Source organism: Macrobrachium rosenbergii, chromosome 22 (assembly GCF_040412425.1).
Source record: "Macrobrachium rosenbergii isolate ZJJX-2024 chromosome 22, ASM4041242v1, whole genome shotgun sequence".
Classification (NCBI taxonomy): domain Eukaryota; kingdom Metazoa; phylum Arthropoda; class Malacostraca; order Decapoda; family Palaemonidae; genus Macrobrachium; species Macrobrachium rosenbergii.
The window spans coordinates 34,573,391-34,593,390 of record NC_089762.1 but is presented as its reverse complement, the minus strand read 5'-3'; the positions used below and the strand labels follow the sequence as shown (position 1 = coordinate 34,593,390).

General features: G+C 37.0%; 1 protein-coding gene across 8 annotated transcripts in view; it reads left to right on the top strand.

Moving 5' to 3' along the window:
• The window catches only part of LOC136850738 (protein abrupt-like), a 340,568-nt gene that overhangs the window by 218,407 nt on the left and 102,161 nt on the right, over positions 1-20,000 (top strand). Inside the window, exon 6 of one of the 8 annotated variants that reach the window (XM_067124646.1) lies at positions 3,115-4,312. The exons of the other annotated variants lie outside the window; for them this stretch is intronic. Within the exon in view, the coding sequence (XP_066980747.1) occupies positions 3,115-3,794 (680 nt within the window). The 3' untranslated portion in view covers positions 3,795-4,312. Of the gene's footprint in view, positions 1-3,114; positions 4,313-20,000 lie in introns of those variants that run through there. 8 annotated transcript variants of the gene reach the window in all.

Here is a 20,000-nt window from a genome sequence, read left to right as displayed (position 1 = left end):
TTATTCCTTTTGCTGTACCTCCATTCATATTCTCTTTCTTCCATCTTACTTTCCACTTGTTTCATAGTGCAACTGCGAGATTTTCCTCCTGTTACACCTCTCAAACCTTTTCACTGTTTCCCTTTCAGCGCCGAACGACCTCATAGGTCCCAGTGCTTGGACCAAATTTCATATTCTATCCTAAAGGGGCCTAAATTTAGAGAGTAGCAGAGTAGGACCAGGAGCCTAGGACTCAGAGGGAGAATGATTAGCTGAGAGCAGAGTTGACGTCTCACAAAGTCAAAAGTCGAAGTGTAGGTAGTTGTGTCAGAACCATAATGGTTGAAAAGAATTTACCTCTTGATTCGATATATGAGTAGGAAGTGTTGAGTAGATTAATATACATATAATGCGCGTAAAAAAAGAATCAGTATATAGTTGAACTTCGTGTGATTGTAACGAAGTGAATGAATGTGTTACGCATATATGTGTGTTAGGAAAACGTCATCCGCTATTCAATGGGTTAGTAAGAGTATCATGTACCCCACTCCCTGTTCTTTAGTCAGAGGTAGTATCGTTTTCTGAAGAACCCTTCCCTATTTGAGTTTGAAGGAATATTCACATAACACCTTGCAGACCCGTATGCGCATGCATAGTCTCCACTGTATGACACTGACACTATATTTTCCTCTCCCACAAGTCAGTATTTATGGATTAGTTATATATTTCCTTAAGAAGGCCTACTGATGGGGCATCTTGCTGATCTCTTCTGAATATCTCCTCACGGAAACATAATTAATCCATAAATATTGACGTGCGGGAGATCAAAACAATACTATCAGTGTCACACGTCAATATTTTTGGATTTTTTTTTTTTATATATTTCCGTGAGGAGGCCTACTGATGGGGCATCCTCACGGAAATACATAATTAATCCGTGAGGAAGCCTATTGATAAAGTATACTCCCGGATTATTTATATATTTCAGTAGCCCCCCCAAAAAAAATTTATATTTAATCCGTGAGGAAGCCTGTTGATAAAGTATACTCCCGGATTATTTATATATTTCAGTAGCCCCAAATTTATATTTAATCCGTGAGGAAGCCTGTTGATAAAGTATACTCCCGGATTATTTATATATATTTCAGTAGGACCCCCCCTCCACCGAAATATATAATTAATCCATAAATATTGACGCGCGACACTGATGATATTTCACCCTCTCCCACACGTCAGTATTTATGGATTAATTATATATTTCCTTGAGGGAAGCCTTCAGAAGAGGGCATTTAGGTGCCCTATCAGTAAGCCTCCTGCTGACAGTGCATCCTACTGCCCTCTTCTGAAGGTGATAATAAACATCAGCGTTAAATAGTGAGGCCTAAGACCAAGGGAAGCCGTTGAAGAACTTTCTCTCCTCCACGAATAGGAAGGAAGCTTTCAGGCCACATAATTAGGTTTGCCTTTGATCGCGTATCTTGGGGCTGGAGTATTTCTTTAATACGTGATCTCTCTCTCTCTCTCTCTCTCTCTCTCTCTCTCTCTCTCTCTCTCTCTCTCTCTCTCTCTCTCTGTGTGTGTGTGTGTATTAAGATATTGTGAAATTTGATCACGAATCTTGGGTTGGAGTATGTCTGTGATATGTGATTTCACTTTCTCTCTCTCTCTCTCTCTCTCTCTCTCTCTCTCTCTCTCTCTCTCTCTCTCTCTCTCTCTCTCTGTAAGATATCGTGAATTCTAGACAACTGTTTTTAGTTCTATATAGAGTTGAACGTTTTAGGTTGAGGATGAAAATTCAGTTCCAGAAGGAAGTGAATGAAAATAATTCTTGATCAGTGCTTCAATACAGGCGCCCAGACTCCAGTGTTTCCTCGCTTGGTTTTCTAGCTGTTCACCGTTTGACGTTTATTTCCGTATTGAAAAAGTTGACAGAATCTTATACCTCACAAAGCATACCATTTACATACATGGGAGGGCTCTTCTTGGTGCAGAAGTAGCTAGAATGGCAACACATGTTATGTTTAGCTGAATGTATTAAATAAACAAGTAAAAAATGCGCCGAAGTTTCTTCGGCGCCGTCGAATTTTCTGTAAAGCGTATATGCTGTATAAAACTCTCAGCCACGGGCCATGAAACTCAGCCGCGGCCCATGAAACTTTCAGCCACGGCCAGGTGGTGGCCTGTGTTGTTGACGCATGATCATGGCTGACTTTAATCTTAAATAAAATCAAAACTACTGAGGCTAGAGGGCTGCAATTTGGTATGTTTGATGATTGGAGGGTGAATGATCAACATACCAATTTGCAGTCCTCTAGCCTCAGTAGTTTTTAAGATCTGAGGACGGACAGAAAAAGTGCGGACGGACAGACAAACAGCCATCTCAGTAGTTTTCTTTTACAGAGAACTAAAGCCTGAAAATTAACGGGACTGTTATTTTCCTCTTTATAAGTTATTTTAAGTGAGAAGTCCCAGTGACTAAGTCAGTTATAAAGTGACAGAATGTAGCAAATGCGAAGTGACTAGTTTCAAGAAAGAAGCGAGTGATTGTGTCTTGAGAGGTATACCTGAAGGAAGTACTGGGTCTGTATCAAGCAAGACGTTTTACATGATAATTGTATGCTGTTAGGAGGGACGCCAGTGTCACATTGAGAAGTACAGGGTCAAACGAAAGCCATTTTTAATTTAAAATGTCGTCATTGATGGGTGCATTTATTAAGATAAAAATTTCATAATGAAAAGATTCGGGTTCTCTCTGTCTCTCTTTTTCTCTTACTTTCCTGTAGAATTAACCGTTTGTTAAATGTGACCGGAATCTTGCCCTGCCATCGCTGTGACTAGTCTTGAGTAACTTGCTCTAATTAGCTTTTGAATTCCGTGAAACTCACCTTGTCTTGATTGTTCGCCTACTGCTGCCGCAGCTTTGTTTCACGAACAGGTCAATCGGTGGTCAGTGAGAGCTGGTCCTCCTGAGTTCTTGATAGCCAATATGTTGTGTTTTTGTTGTTGCTGTTGTTGTTGTTGTCGCTGTTGAACGTTTAACAACCATGTCATTCGCCTAGCGAAAGACTCTTCTATGTTGATCTCTCTGTTTATAAGTAAATATGGCGGCTGTACGAGGTGGTGGTGTTATTTCAGGTGTTCCGGCCATGGCTGGTCCCGGCGTTGGAGGAGGCAGCGGCGTCAGCGGCAACAACGGCGTCAGCGTCGGGATCGCAGGGGCCGGATGCGGTTTGCCCATTATGATGCCTGGAGGAGGCGGAGGCGGCGGAGGCGGCGGCGGCGGCGGCGGAGGCGGAGGAGGAGGTGGAGGCGGCAGCGAAAGATTCCCGTGTCGCGCCCCGGTGACTTGCCCGGTATGTGGTCGAATCTGTTCCAACAAGTACATTTTACGAACCCACATGGAGGACCGCCACTCGGGCCCTCAGCGCCTGACCTGCCCTCACTGCGCCAAGGAGTACTCCTCCCGAAACTCGCTGCTGTCGCACATCTCCAGGTACCACCGGGAGCGGGAGCCCGGGCCCGTGCCCTTGCCGACGGTCGAGCTGCTCGAGGGCAAGAGTTCTTCCCACCAGGGCCCGCCGCCGCCTCCGTCTTCCTCGTCTTCTTCGTCGTCGTCGGTCGTCCAGACGTCCTCCGCTTCCTCCCACCCTCTAGGGTTAAGCAGCAGCAGCAGCGTCAATGTTCCTAGTTCCTCATCTCACATCGATCTCGTGGATCACAAGCCGCCTCACGTTCTTTCATATTCTCATCATCACCATCACCATCATCATCATCTGCTAAGCCAGTCACAGTTACCTGGGCCGTCTTCTCATTAAGATCTGTATGATTGAAATGTATTATTAATATATTCAGCATGAATATCTCGCCTCCTTTTTGTCACACATTATCATTATTATTGTCATCATTATTATTACATTATTATTATTATTTTATTATTAATCATTATTATTATTATTATTATTGTATCATTATTATCATCGTCATCATCATCATCATCATTATTATTATATTTATTATTATATTATTATTATTATTATTATTATTATTATTATTATTATTATTATCACTATTATTATTATTACTAAACCTAAGCTTTTAAAAAATAAAATTATCTACGAGTTTTATGGATATAGAAACACTGATTATATATACAACAGGTACACACGAACCATGTATACAAAGGCATACATATTCCTAATTATCCAAGGTAATGGACATGCGAAGCGCGTTGTGTTCGCCTGAATTCCTTGGGCCTTTTATTATTATTACTAAATGTACGTGCATGCATGTGTACTGACGATGTATGTGTTGAGAATTATATTTACTGATTACGTTTGCGTACTTTCATTATCATCAGTTATTGCTACGTGTGATGTGATTCGTAGAGTGTAAAGGTTTGGAGAACAGTAAAAGGATTACTGGTCTTATTGTTATTGTTATTTTTATTTTTATGTTAATATTTTCGTTAAACTTATAGACAATGATATAGCTTTCCATAAGGTTATCCTGAGATTACTCAGGGAGAAACGAGTTACGTGGACAAAGGAGAAGGGGATTGGGTTAACCTATCCTGAAAATATGTTGACTTTGAAGTAAAATGGAAATGTCAATAACAACCCGTCTTCCAGGTTTGTGATGTGTGAATATTTCCTTATTTTGAGAGATTGTTGTCAATGCCATGAAATATTAAAGTAATTTGCTTGCGTCTTTTGTATGTATGTATGTGTGTATGTATGCACTCCTGCTACCCGTATTAGGCTTCGGTGAGGCGGGATGGTTTAGATTCCAGATTCTTCACTTGGCAAATTGTGATTCGCAGAATCAAGAACCTGGAATCTGAGCCATCCTGCCTCATTGAAGTCTAACACGACCGCTAGGAAAGTCTCTATATATATATATATTATATATATATATATATATATATATATATATATATATATATATATATATATATATATATATATATATATATATATATATATATATATATATGACTTTGAAATATTTTCTTATATTTGATAATTTCTCTGCTGTTCTGTTTGCTTTCGACTATAGTTTTACCTTTTTCTGTTTAGACATTTTTAGCCATGTACTGGGTAGGTTTGTTTTAAGATATTTTAAGAAATATATATATATATTTTTTTATTTTTATCTTTATAACTTTATGTAGTGACGTCCCTTTTTTATTAAATAAAATTGTGTCATTGCAGCCTTGAAAATGCAATGGATTATTGCGAAGCGCCGTCGGCCACAATAAAAGCTGTTGATTGTACGTGTGCCTCTCCATCTGCCCATGGTCTCTCTCTCTCTCTCTCTCTCTCTCTCTCTCTCTCTCTCTCTCTCTCTCTCTATATATATATATATATATATATATATATATATATATATATATATATATATATATTTTTTTTTTTTTTTTTTAAGTAGAAATTATGAAATGGACGGAAATCGCCTGTTCTATCAAGAAATACCGAATCCATTATTATTATCGTTAAGATTATTATTGTTATTTTATCGTTGAGATTTTTGTTATTAGTATTGTTATTATATTTATCGTTAAGATTAGTGTTATTATTTTTCTCAAAATTTTATTACTTCTATAATAGATTTTTTATTCTTTCCCATTTTATATCTCATTTATGTTATTATCATCTAAATCTTCAATATTATTATTTATTTTGTCATTTTTCCAGGGGGGGGCCCCACGTGCTCGGATTCCCCCCATCCCCCCCACCTATCCGCTAGTGGATTAGTGGATGGAGTAAAGTTTCCTACCGTTTGTTCGAAAACCATCACGCAGTTACTGGTTTTTATCATTCATTTTCTATATCAGATTTTACTGTTTTCATAGAAAATATATTAGAAAATATTAATAAAATCGAGAAAGTAAGAAAGCAGAGTAGTGAACACTTACACACGAAACTGATACTCTCTCTCCTCTCTCTCTCTCTCTCTCTCTCTCTCTCTCTCTCTCAGGAATCCCGAATTAGGTCTCTTTATTGTACGATGTTTGGGTTATTTCCGATTTTCCTTGACGAATGAGGGCAACGAAGAGTATCTCTGGAAAGTAGGATTATTAGAAATTACAATATGTGTATATGTATATATTATATATATATATATATATATATATATATATATATATATATATATAATTCATCTGGGATATTTATTAATCTCGAAGATGAAGAATTATACTTTTTTTTTATAACAATTAGAGAACTGAGATGCGAAGGACAATTCCATACCGTGAGTATGATAAGAGAAAGCGTGAATTGATTAAGACCTAAAGGTCTAGGAATTGACAGCATACAGAAATACACAACTATATATATGTTTTGGTATATCTTAGTGTAAAAATTCGGGTAAAATATGCAATCTGTGGTTCATGAATTTTACTTTTACTCTCTCTCTCTCTCTCTCTCTCTCTCTCTCTCTCTCTCTCTCTCTCTCTCTCTCTCTCTCTCTCTCTCTCCTGTACCCTTATAAATTTTAAGAACGCTATCCATAACTGAGAACATACCATGGAAGACTTGGACCACTCTGCAACGCTAGAGAAAGGTACCGACGAATTATCTGGGTGAGGGCAACTGTTATTCATCAGTGGGGAAGTTAGCTTATAAAATCAACTTTCCATATAAACAATAGGTTCATATGATCTGGGACCATATATAAATATATGTACATGTCACTTGTTTATATAAACAAGTGACAACTTTTGTAATATGTACATATATTTAGAATGTATTATTTTATATTCTAAGTTGATTTTCCTTAGATGGGATGGTTGTTAGTTTCCCCACTGTTCTTTGCAGTTATTTTGTAATTATATTTGTATATTTTTTAATTCTATCTTTGCCTTCTCTCCTTAGATGGGATGGTTGTTAGTTTTCCTGTTCTTTTGCAGTTACTTCTGAATGATGCTGTTATATATAGTGTTTAATATATATATATATATATATATATATATATATATATATATATATATATATATATATATATATATATATATATATATATTAATGGTGATGCTGCTAGCCCAATGTTTACTACATGTATATATATATATATATATATATATATATATATATATATATATATATATATATATATATATACATTATTATGTATATGTGTGTGTACTGTTACATTACATTAAAGACATTCATGTTTATGTATGTATATATATATATGTGTGTGTGTGTGTGTGTGTGTGTGTGTTTGTGTGTGTATGCACACACAATCACAAAATCTGGAGCACTTTTGAAAAGGATGATTGTTCTAAAAGATAAGGAAGAAGTCGGCCATCCATAAACATTGCCGCCAAAGCTTTCTTAAGTTTTAAAAAAAAAAAAAATAAAAAATTACATGAAAGTTCCGACTCCATCTTTTCGGGCAAAATGATACTGTTAGTCACGGTGTGTGGAGTAAGGAAAGCAATGCGTCCATTTTACTACACACTCAACCCACCTGCTTCTGATATATAACCAATAATTTTTGAAATCACGCTTGGGAGAAAAGTCGCTCCCAGTAACCCTGAAGATTTTTAAAACCCCCAGACAATGAAATTCTTTTTCGATGATCGGCTCTATAAAGACATATATCGATCGGTTTTATAAAGACATTTATCGAACTGATCGGCGGTGAGGGCAGAGCTTGTAATTTGATTTTTTGCATTCTTTGCGCGTTTGCAAAATTTTCGTAATATTTTTTTTTTCCGTATTGATTGACCTCCCATGTCACTTTCTTAAAAAAAAAAAAAAAGCTTTTCTCCCCGTTCCACTTTTAAAACGGAGTTTTTGAATTTTTTTTTATCGCACTTGGTTCGGGAATGAAAGATTTTTCTTTTTTTTTTTTTTTTAATGAAATTGGACCGTTTCCCCAAGACAAAAGTTCGCGAACGTTGTTAGAAGAATTCTACAAATAAATTTACGCTATCAACTGCAATTTTGTTGTTCTAAACAATTCCTTTTATTTTTTTTAAATAACAGTTAATTCAAGCAATAAAGCAAAATTCATATTTTTCATGATACTCGCTATAGATAATTAACTTGAAGCAAAACCCATCTTTTCTCTAGATGAAAAAGATTCTGAAAAATCGTGGCAATTAATTTTCTGCCTCAGTAATACGTCTCTCTGAAATTTGTTCGGCATTTGTGCAGAAAAGAAAGTACATCAAATTAAGATAAAAAGAAATATATATATATATATATATATATATATATATATATATATATATATATATATATAATATATATATATATATATATATATATATATAAGAAATTTGAAAGAAACAGTCAGTTGTTGAAACGTTGCATTTTCGAGATATTTAGAAATAGGCATCAAGGTTTAAAACAGTATTTTAGCACTGTAAATCTTAGTTGATTATTTCTTATTTTGGCTTCGAAACGAGACGGAAATAAATAAAAATTAGAAATAGAGGCAGGACCAATACTGCCGAATATGCCGTGAAATAGTAGCTTTCTTATAGTACATCAAAATATTACCATCATCGGACAATAATTTTTCGACTAAATTTACGCTAACAGCTAAATTTAACCATTGATGCTGAAAACGCTAACATGAGAGCTGAGAAAATAGTTCCTGGTCCAAATGGTTTTCAAAACTTTCTTCGGTATATTCTGAGCTATAGAGAGCCGTGGAAAATACTCTTGCATCTTTCGGGTTTCAAAAGTTATCTATTAAAGTGGACCATTTTTTTTTTTTTGTCTATTAATTTAAAGCTCGCAGAACCAAAGTACAGTAGACACATATCCTGGGCTAATGTGGATTGCTATACATTGGACACGTATTTTAGACTATGGTTTGTTATACAGTGGACACATTCTGGGCTAATATGGTTTGTTCTGCAGTGGACACCTATGCTGGGCTGTGGTTTGTTATACAGTGGACACGTATTCTGGGCTAATATGGTTTGTTTTACAGTGGACACATATTCTGGGCTAATATGGTTTGTTATACAGTGGCCAAGTATTCTGGGATAATATGGCTTGTTAAAAGTGGACACGTATTCTGGGCTAATATGGTTTGTTATACAGTGGACACATATTCTGGGCTAATATGGTTTGTTATACAGTGGACACATATTCTGGGCTAATATGGTTTGTTATACAGTGGACACATATTCTGGGCTAATATGGTTTGTTATACAGTGGACACATATTCTGGGCTAATTTGGTTTGTTTTACAGTGGACACATATTCTGGGCTAATATGGTTTGTTATACAGTGGACACATTCTGGGCTAATATGGTTTGTTATACAGTGGACACATATTCTGGGCTAATATGGTTTGTTATACAGTGGACACGTATTCTGGGCTAATTTGGTTTGTTTACAGTGGACACATATTCTGGGCTAATATGGTTTGTTATACAGTGGACACATATTCCTGGGCTAATATGGTTTGTTATACTGTGGACACGTATTCTGGGCTAATATGGTTTGTTATACAGTGGACACATATTCTGGGCTAATATGGTTTGTTATACAGTGGACACATATTCTGGGCTAATATGGTTTGTTATACAGTGGACACATATTCTGGGCTAATATGGTTTGTTATACAGTGGACACATATTCTGGGCTAATATGGTTTGTTATACAGTGGACACATATTCTGGGCTAATATGGTTTGTTATACAGTGGACACATATTCTGGGCTAATATGGTTTGTTATGCTGTGGACACATATTCTGCGCTAATATGGTTTGTTATGCTGTGGACACATATTCTTGGCTAATATGGTTTGTCATACAGTGGACACATATTCTGGGCTAATATGGTTTGTTATACAGTGGACACATATTCTGGGCTAATATGGTTTGTTATGCTGTGGACACATATTCTGGGCTAATATGGTTTGTTATGCTGTGGACACATATTCTGGGCTAATATGGTTTGTTATGCTGTGGACACATATTCTGGGCTAATATGGTTTGCTAAGTCATAGCAGTTGTTAAATTTTTACGGTTGTATTGTTTCTTTCCCAAACTTGTCTATGCCAGACCGCTGATACATTTTTAGGTGTGGTTGTACATAGGCGAACACCCATGAAGCATGCGTGTGTACCTAGGAAATAATTGAAAATACCTTCCCATCTGATATGACTGGAGATTGGATAACTCGAATGCTTGGTATTTTGAACTACTTTTACAAGAAATCGTTGAGGAATTTAATAAATGAATATTATTAGTTCTTGAGTAAATGGTAATTTTTTTTCAATGAAACTGTTTCAGTAGTGTTTTTCCCTTATTCCCGCTTTCCACAGTGTTGTTTTTTGTAAAGTTTTATTTGTATTTCTCAATGTTTTCCGACCGTTTTTTTTTATAACGTCAAGTTTTTCGTGCAGAGTTTTCCTTGTATATAAAACCACTTTTGTTAAAGAGAGAGAGAAAAAGAAAACAGGTCGGTTGCGGGAGTTTTTAGCCACTTTCGAGTCTGCAGTGAGATTTTGGAGCGGATTCAAAACAGTGTTTTGAGAGAGAGAGAGAGAGAGAGAGAGAGAGAGAGAGAGAGAGAGAGAGAGAGAGAGAGAGAGAGAGAGAGAGACTGTTTTTTTTTGCACATCTGGTTTCAAGAATAAACACAAATGTATAACAAGTTAAAAAAAAAAATTTAAAATTTACTTGTGTGATTGATTTATAGTCATGACAACATTTATGTTATTGATGCCGTAAGGCAATTGAATAAATTAGATTAAAAGGAAAGTCTCATATATATATATATATATATATATATATATATATATATATATATATATATATATATATATATATATATATATATATATATATATATATATATATATATATATATATATATATATATATGTGTGTGTGTGTGTGTGTGTGTGTACTGCATATACAAACATTTAAAAAAGAGATGAAGCATGACCTGTCCTTTTCACGCACTTTGCATTCATTCCTCACTGCAAAGCAACCGGGGCGAGACTGAAGAAGTGTTCCCAAATGTAGCCCCTTATTTTCACTCCATTGTATCTGGAAGAGTTCTATACAATAAGTTAAACTCTTGTCGGGAGTGGTTCCTCCCTCCTCCCTCCTCCTCCTCCTCCTCTTCTTCCTCCTCTTCTTCCTCCTCCTCCTCCTCCTCGTTTTCTCAGCCATGCATAAAATCACATAATCTCGTCATCGTAATTCCCTGGGCCATGTTGTCAGTTCGAGAGTTTCTTCTAAAGGACTCACGGTTTTCGGGTTCCGCACCGTTGGTTAACCTCATTTTTTTTTTTTTCCCCAAACTCCCTCTTCTTCTTCTTCTTCTTCTTCTTCTTCTTCTTCTTCTTCTTCTTCTTCTTCTTTGTAAAATTTCTCTGCGAATGAATTTCTCTTTCTCGCTCTCGTTTGTATGCTGATGAATAACAATGTGTAAATTATGCGGGCTGGGCGACGTTAGGCGTTTAACTCGGTACGGTCTCAATATTAAAAGGTTGTCGGTTCGAGAATAAAACCTTTTAAGAAGAACAGAACGGACAGAGTTGGAAATGATACCGTAAGGGAAGTGACTGAAGTCCCAGTTACAAATGAGATGATAATGAAGGCAAGGTGGAGATGCCTTGTGCAGAGGAGCTGGAAGGAAGACCCAGTTCTTCTTGGATGTGAACTGTGAGACAGGAGAATGGAGATAAGTGGAGATTCGTGGAAGATAAAGCACAGGGAAGGCGTGATTGGCGGAATTTCACAGAGGCCATTTGCATCTCACGGCGATGATGGTACAGTTTTTTCAGTACATGTTTACATTAAATGCCTTTTGTTCAAGTGCCCTGCTGGTTACAAAGAAACACGCACACACACACGTATACTATGCATGGTGCTGATAAATTTTGCCGCCCAGTCTTGCTGTCAAGAGCAACGTTATATATATATATATATATATATATATATATATATATATATATATATATATATATATATATATATATATATATATATATATATATATATAAATGTACTGCTGCTCTTGACAGCAGGACTCTAGGGCATATATGCATTATATATATAATGTATATATAATATATACGTATGTATCTGCGTGTGTTTGTATGCATGTATGTTTATATAAGTATATATTTATATGTGTATATATATATATATATATATATATATATATATATATATATATATATATATATATATATATAATATATATTAAAAATGCTTTAGTTTTCCCAACGCAGTAAAATCAAATGATAACATATACATATATATTATAAAAATGCTCTAGTTTTCCCAACGCAGAAAAACCAAATGATAACAAATACATAATATATCTGGACAAAATAAATTACACTCCCGTCTGTGAATTATATACGGTTACACCTTTTCATTTCAGCTGTTTCTTTTTCTCCTTTGAAAAAATTGATAAGTCACGGCAATACATAGATAGATAGTTATCAGAGAAAAGTTATTAACTAAGAGGAGAACACGTTGCATTTAATGACTCGGCAGTTTTTTAACTCAACACCTGCTAAAGAAAAAATGAAGAGAAGAGAAAGCCATTACTTCGTACTTTATATAAAATGGGAGCATGTTTATGGCGCCCCCTTCCCTCGTATATCATCCTGGTGCCAGTACGGGAGGCCCTTTTACGAGGATCCAATTCGCATTAAAATATATTTATGATTTTTTTTTATGCAGGCTTTGCTTTCCTTCGTGTTAATTTTGCTTCTCTGCTTGTACAGTAGGTATTACAAGCAGATGACTCTGTCTTCAACTGTACATTTTAGTTTTCCGTAAAAGAAATCTATTGAGATGGCTATTTGTCTGTCCGTCCGCCCTCAGATCTTAAAAACTACTGAGGTTAGATGGCTGCAAATTCTTATGTTGATCATCCTTCCTCCAATCATCAAACATACCAAATTGCAGCCCTCTAGCATCAGTAGTTTTTATTTTATTTAAGGCTAAAGTTAGCCATGATCGTGTGCCTGGCACTGCTATAGGTGCCAACAACACAGGCCACCACCTGGCCGTGGCTGAAAGTTTCATGGGCTGCGGGTGAGAGTTTCATGGACCGTGGCTGAGAGTTTCATACAGCATTATACGCTGTACAGAAAACTCGACTGCGCCGAAGAAACTTCAGCGCATATTTCACTTTTTTTTAATTCCCCCCCGCCCCCCACAAGGCTTTTACACCATAAATATACAAAGGCTTAATGATATTATCTCTTTCCCTGTTCAAAGTTATTTCTTGCTCTCCTCATTCACGACCGTAGTGATTATCCACGCCTTAACGCTCAGCGTATTCTTCAGGGCGAAGGTTGTGAGCTTGTGTTGTTTGTGTAGTGCTGTTTGTTTCTCCTGTTAGTGTTCATTTAAGTTTGTGTGTGGCTGTTAGTGATGTTACTCCAGATGGTTGAAGTTAAAGTGAAAGATAAATGTTATTATTATTATTATTATTATCTTCGTCCGAAAGTCCATTACTGATAAAATTATTATTATTATTATTATTATTATTATTATAAAAATTGGAACAAGCTGGGAAGAAGATTATTATTATTATTATTATTATTATTATTATTATTATTATTATTATTATTATTCAGAAAATGAACCCTAATTCATATGGAACAAGCCCGCAGGGGTCACTGACTTGAAATTCGGGCTTCATAAGTAAGAATATGATGTTTATTTGAAAGAACTAACAAAAGATAATAGGAAATACAGAAAGAAAAGATCATTTATTATAAAAGAAAAAAATAACAAATAAATAAATAAATAAATAAAAATGCAAGTTAATTATAAATTATATAAGGATAATTGCTTTAGGGTAGTAAACAGAAAGAGTACGCTGCTCCGTGTCTTATGAACACATTTCGAATCGTCATTCCATGAAGTTGACTGTCAGCGTTTGTATTGCATCAAAAATTTCTTTATCCACAAATAGGAATTTAGACACATTTTCCTGTTTTTCTTAAATTTCATTCAGATCAGCTGCATGTACATGACTAGAGCAGACACCACGGTAGTCAGGATGAGGAACACCCCCGTAGAAATCCTGACGACCTCCTCCTCCTCCTCCTCCTTCTCCTCATCTCCTCCTTCTCCTCCTCCTCCTCCTCCTCCTCCTCTTCTTCTTACTCCTCCTCCTCCTCCTCCCCTCCCCTCCCCCTCCCCTCTTACTCCTCCTCCTCCTCCTATTCACATTTGGCGGGCCAATAAAACCCGACAAAGACGAGACTCGGTTCATCCTAACCTCGAGCACGACGTCTCTCGAAGGGATTGTTATTACTATTGGCTCTGTCGTTTCGGGAAGAAATCAGATGATTTGCAAACCATTACACACACACACACACACACACACACACAGAGAGAGAGAGAGAGAGAGAGAGAGAGAGAGAGAGAGAGAGAGTTCTTACCTGTGTTCTTGTCGTCCTCGAGAATGGTTTGGGAAGCCTAAATGACTTGTACGTTACTTGTATCATTGTCTCTTGTTATTGTCTTCGCGAAGGTTATGATGATGACTCACCAAACTGGCTGCAGTTGTGGTTGTCGTCCGACGTCAAGTCACCTCTTGGTTATTTGTTCCGGTTACTTATGCAGGTGAATGCGTACTCGAAGTTTGGTTGTGTTGCGGTTTGTAATTGTATGGTAATTATGTGGGTATAGGTGAATGCCTTGTGTGGGGTTTCTCATTCAGCTTAAGAGGGATTATTAGGGCAGCAATTAGCGATTATGTTGTTCTGTTAGTGGAAAGATACGGTTGATAATTGTATGGTAATTATATGGGTATAGGCGAATGCTTTGTGTGGGGTGTCTCATTCAGCTTAAAAAGGATTATTAGGGCAGCAATTAGCGATTATATTTCGCCGTTCCTTCAGTAGAAAGAGGTGTATGTTCCGAGAGATGTTATGCGATGTTTTTAACTCTTCATTCCATGCAATTAGCGATGATTTTTCACTCTAAGACCGTTCCCTCAGTGGAAAGAGATGTGTTTTCTGGGAGACATTATGCACCATTTGTAACTCTTCATTCCATTCCGTTGCAAAGGACGAGCTTATAAGATCGGACGAAAGTACCAACCACGGTTCGTTTCCAGCGCCGTCTCATCGCGTGTACTTTCGACGCCTTATTTATACGTTAAAACATGCAGCTGCCTTTTTACAATGGCAGTCGACGGTGTGTTTCTGCTGCAATATATGTTGAATGAACGCTTGGCTGAACGGCTGAAGCTAAGCCTCCACCCCTCTCCCCCTCTCCTCCTCCTCCCTGCCAATCCCCCTCCCCTACGTGATGGTGCAAGTTTGCACTAGTTCCGTGTGGGAGAGCCGTAAATCTTTTACATAAATCTTTTTACGGTTTTATTTTGATGTTTAAGGCCTCTTGGCTTCGCATCGCCGTAATGGAATGATCTGATTAATGGCGTTTTAAAAGAAAATAGAAGGAGCCCGAGCAGTAGCATTTATAGAACCCGAACCGGCTGCCACCGTGTAATTTTATTGTGGGTCGGAACACGTATCCCTCAGCATTACAAAGCTCGTTATCATGTAATGATTAGGTTGGCCATTTTTAGGACGTCGTATTTTCGAGGTTTTTGCATTTCTCCCCCGATGATGTGTTGCTGTGTTCTGCTCTGCTCTGCTCTGCTCTGCTCTGCTCTGCTCTGTTCGGCCGGGCTCCGGGGAGACGAGGCCAGGAGAAAGATAGATAAGGGATCCCTCGATCAAGTTATTTTTAATTTTTTTTTTTTTTCTTTTTTTCCACCCTTTTTTTTTTGGCTTTTATAAATGTGTTGACTTTCGAGTGTGGGCAGGTAATCTTGTTGGACGCAAGGGGATAATTGTGTATGAAGGTTTACAGTCTAAATCTTATTTATTGATATTATGAAGATCAAACTTGAAAATCAGGTAAAATGCAAAAAAAAAAAAAAAAAAAAAAAATCAGAGGAAAATTTGTATAGTGGGTAAATCAAGCGTTGCAGTCACCCATTAAATCCAAAACAAGTTCATTTTTACCCCTCGATAACTCGTCGAAATGTATTGGGTCACTGGATATTCATCTTTTACGAAATAATGTTTCCACACAAAGAGGTTTTCTTTTCTATTGTTACTTTTAAAAGGTTGAGTCAAAGTCTTTTGTTTCATCAGCGACTTCTTACTCGCAGATTTTTATAGATACTTCTAGTTCCTTGTTGGACGAGTCGGTAGAGTTCTCGGCTAGCACTCTGCTAGGCCCGAGTTCGAGTCTCCGACCAGCCAATGAAGAATTAGAGGAATTTATTTCTAGTGATAAAAATTCATTTCTTGGTATAATGTGGTTCGGATTCCACATTAAGCTGTAGGTTCCGTTGCTAGGTGACCAGTTGGTTCTTAGCCAAGTAAAATAAGTCTAATCCTTTGGGCCAGCCCTACGAGAGCTGTTAATCAGCTCAGTGGTCTGGTTAAACTAAGCTATACTTAACTTATAGATGCTTCTAGATGCTTCTTTAGGCACTGTTCTCTTTACTGTTTTACCGCCACGAGATACGTGTACAAGTACGGTTCTACATTCCCATACAAGTACAAGTAGGGTTCTACATTCTCTGTAGTTGCTGAGTGAAAATTTTGGGCTTTTGGGGTCAACCAAGTGATTGGTTCATCAAGAAAACCTTTTAACAAGTGTCTGGCTAAGACGTAGGTATGGTGTCATGGTGAAAAAAAAGTTATTATAGTATTTCTGGTGTCTTCCAATGGCCGAACTAGTGTGCGGTTGTTTTTTTTGATTAATTATTGTATTTTTACAATAATTTATATTATTCCAAATGAGTTAATATGTAAATATCCGTATGGTACAAACCTCAAAGGCCATCTGTATACAACAAGTTAAGTATACCTGAGTTTAACCAGATCACTGAACTGATTAACAGCTCTTCTAGGGCTGGCCCGAAGGATTAGATTTATTTTACGTGGCTAAGAACCAACTGGTTACCTAGCAACGGAACCTACAGCTTATTGTGTGAATCCGAACTACATTATGACGAGAAATGAATTTCTATCACCAGAAATAAATTCCTCTTATTCTTCATTAGCCGGTCGGAGATTCGAACTCGCGGCCAGCAGAGTGCTATCTGAGAACGGAACCCACTCTCCCAACGAAGAACTTCTCTGTGTGCAACAGCTTCCGCATAATGAAATGAGAAAATTTGAAAAAGAGAAAACTGAGCAGTGAGGAGAAGAGAAAGTCACAAGTTGATAAAGATGTAAACGAGCATTCCATTACAAAACTGCATTGTATAGCAAAAAATAAGACGGCTGTGTCAGCAACAGAGCCTCTAAAAACTACTGAGCTTTCACATCAGCAATTCTGTCATTGCGGCTAATCTACAGTTTTACAATAAAAACGCGTTTGGTATTGGCTTTTTTTTTTTTTTTTTTTTTTTTTTGAAAGCAAGAACCTGTTGCAGTCAAACGCATCCCCAAATAGCTAATGTTTGTTATGCTGCTGGTCTGCAGAGTTGATACCATTCGATAGATCCCAGGGGTACAGCTTGTAAATCCTATAATTATAGATCCCTGTTCAAGTTGGCCAAACGGAATATGTCTTGCGATGGTCTAAATCGTGATTGCCAAATAAAACCATCATTTCGACGTCCGTACGAGAAAATAGTTCTCCAATATGTTTTGAAACATTTGGCATTAAGACCATCTTTCAAAAAATAGCTTATTTCCTGGCCGAATGGATGATGTAATTTTCAATTCACTGTTGGTAATACCGAGTATTGTCAGTCTCTCAGAATGATTAAGCAAAACGATATCAGTGCAAAGCAAATCATGGAGCGAGAAGGTAGTACGACATCAGTTTATGAACAGCTTCATACTGCGCTGAGACACAAACGAAACCACTTCCTAATCCGTTTCAGATTTCTTCTAAGGCGGGCGGCGACTTCGTGTCACACTTCAGGGAAGCCAGTAACTGTAAGCAGTCGGGATATCGCATAATAAAATTAACAGGTTTCAGAGCCCACCTCTTAGGAATACCCTAAACCTACAAGATTAGGATCGTGTTTAAGCAGTCTAAGAATGGGCCAGCGTTCTTCTGAATGAAAGTAGCAAAGCAAGTTGCTAGAGTAAAGGAGAGAAAAAAAGAGAAAAATAAACCTTGTCTAACAGAAGGTTTTTATCTTTATTTCATGATTTGATGCATCTGATGTTAAAGTCACAGGGAGGGCACCTTTCTTTTCTCTTACGAACAATAATTTATATGTTTTGTAGAGCCGTAAGTTTCGGCTCACTAAAATGGCTCGTCAGAAACAGCTCACCGTTACTGGTCGCTTAAAGTTCTGTGAATGAAGAAGGCTTCAACACCTAAGGTGTGGAGATCATAACATAAAAGTTCAGTTGTTAACAACTGCAAGGCAGCACTGAATTTTATTCATGTCTCCCAAGTGTGTGCTCATATCAGCATCAAGGTTAATGTACTATACTTGTATCTAAAATGTCATATCAATTACCTAATCATTTATTGTACTCATCAGGCTGAGAGTATAAGGGCTTCAAGATCAACTTTTCAGTAAACGATATGAGGTAATGCCTGGTACTATTGTACTATTTTTAGTAGCTTTATTGCAGTCTTGACCAAATAACCAGCGTCTTCAAAATTTGGATGTATCGTGGGCCCTCTATCAAGGCCTTCAGCCTTGAATTTGAGCTCTCATTATCTTTTTCTTATTTTCTTGATATCAATTTTGTTAATTTAGTGTTATTTTTTACTAATTACAGTTTCATTCCTTGTCTGTTTTTAGTCCCTTCTTCTCTACTTGTTCCTTTTTATTTTTTATTTAAGCATTATGTTAATTAGAAGCTTGCTGTCCGATTCTTGGTCTTTTGGCTTGTTTCAACAGGATAGTATGTGCTCATTATGAAAGGTGTAAAACCATTGAAAAATGCAACAGAAAAGCGATAAAATCCGCCAAATTTGGAAGAAGGAACTCATTTAAAATTATGTGTTCGTAAAAATAATTTGAATCTTCACTCCAGTCATCTACAGTAGGTTTGCTTCTAGGATAATCGAATACTCCTTGAACAAAAAGCAAAATTAGTGAGAGCTTGTAGAGAATGACGGGTATCAGGTGAAAGAACTGTTGAGCCAAGGCAGTTGACCCATCAGGACTCTTGGAGGTGCCTCTGCATTGTCATTAAGGTGGGCTGACAGTTTTTCGTCATTAGCTAATCTGCCTTGGAAAGGTAAAGTTTTGTCACTAAGGGCGGAGATAGAGGGTTTTACCTTGGTGCAGCTAAAATGAGATTGAGGTATTTTCCGCTGCTCTACTTTTAAGGCATTATCTTAGTTCTTCGGCAAATATATAACCTTATCTTAAACTTGGTACTTTGGCAAAGCTATCTTTTAGTTCAATTTGTCCAAGTTCGTTTTAAGACGTTATTTTAGTTCTCTTCAGCAAATATATAACCTCATCTTAAACTTGGTACTTTGGCCAAGCTCTCTTTTAGTTCAATTCGTCCAAGTTCGTTTTAAGACGTTATTTTCGTTCTCTTCGACAAATATATAACCTCATCTTAAACTTGGTACTTTGGCCAAGCTCTCTTTTAGTTCAACTTTGCCCAGGTTCGTCTCCACAGGTTGAAATTGGTCTGTTCAACGTGGTATGTCCCCCATATCTACCCGAATCATCACACCAAGGTTGATCATTGGTCCGTGCTCGAGCTCACTGGGATGGAACGAGATAAGAATTCTGTTAAGAATCTCATTCAGTTTCTTTTAAAAGGTATAACTGAATTTCAATGGTTCAATTAATGTAACGTAAATGGCAAGATTAATTGGGTATAAATTGTGGCATCTATACATGGCGTGAGGGAGAGGAAACAAAGGCGAGAGAAAATGGACTTTGCAACAGCCGAAATGACACCCAGAAATCTTCTGTTAAACAAAAAAAAGGATCGGAAGAAGGTACGCTTGCACAAAATCGTGCTATTGGTTTATCTGGTAAAAGTGAGGTTTGTTTTGGCACAGCCATTTTTCTCAGAAGCAGCTAACCCCTGGTAGAAAAAGT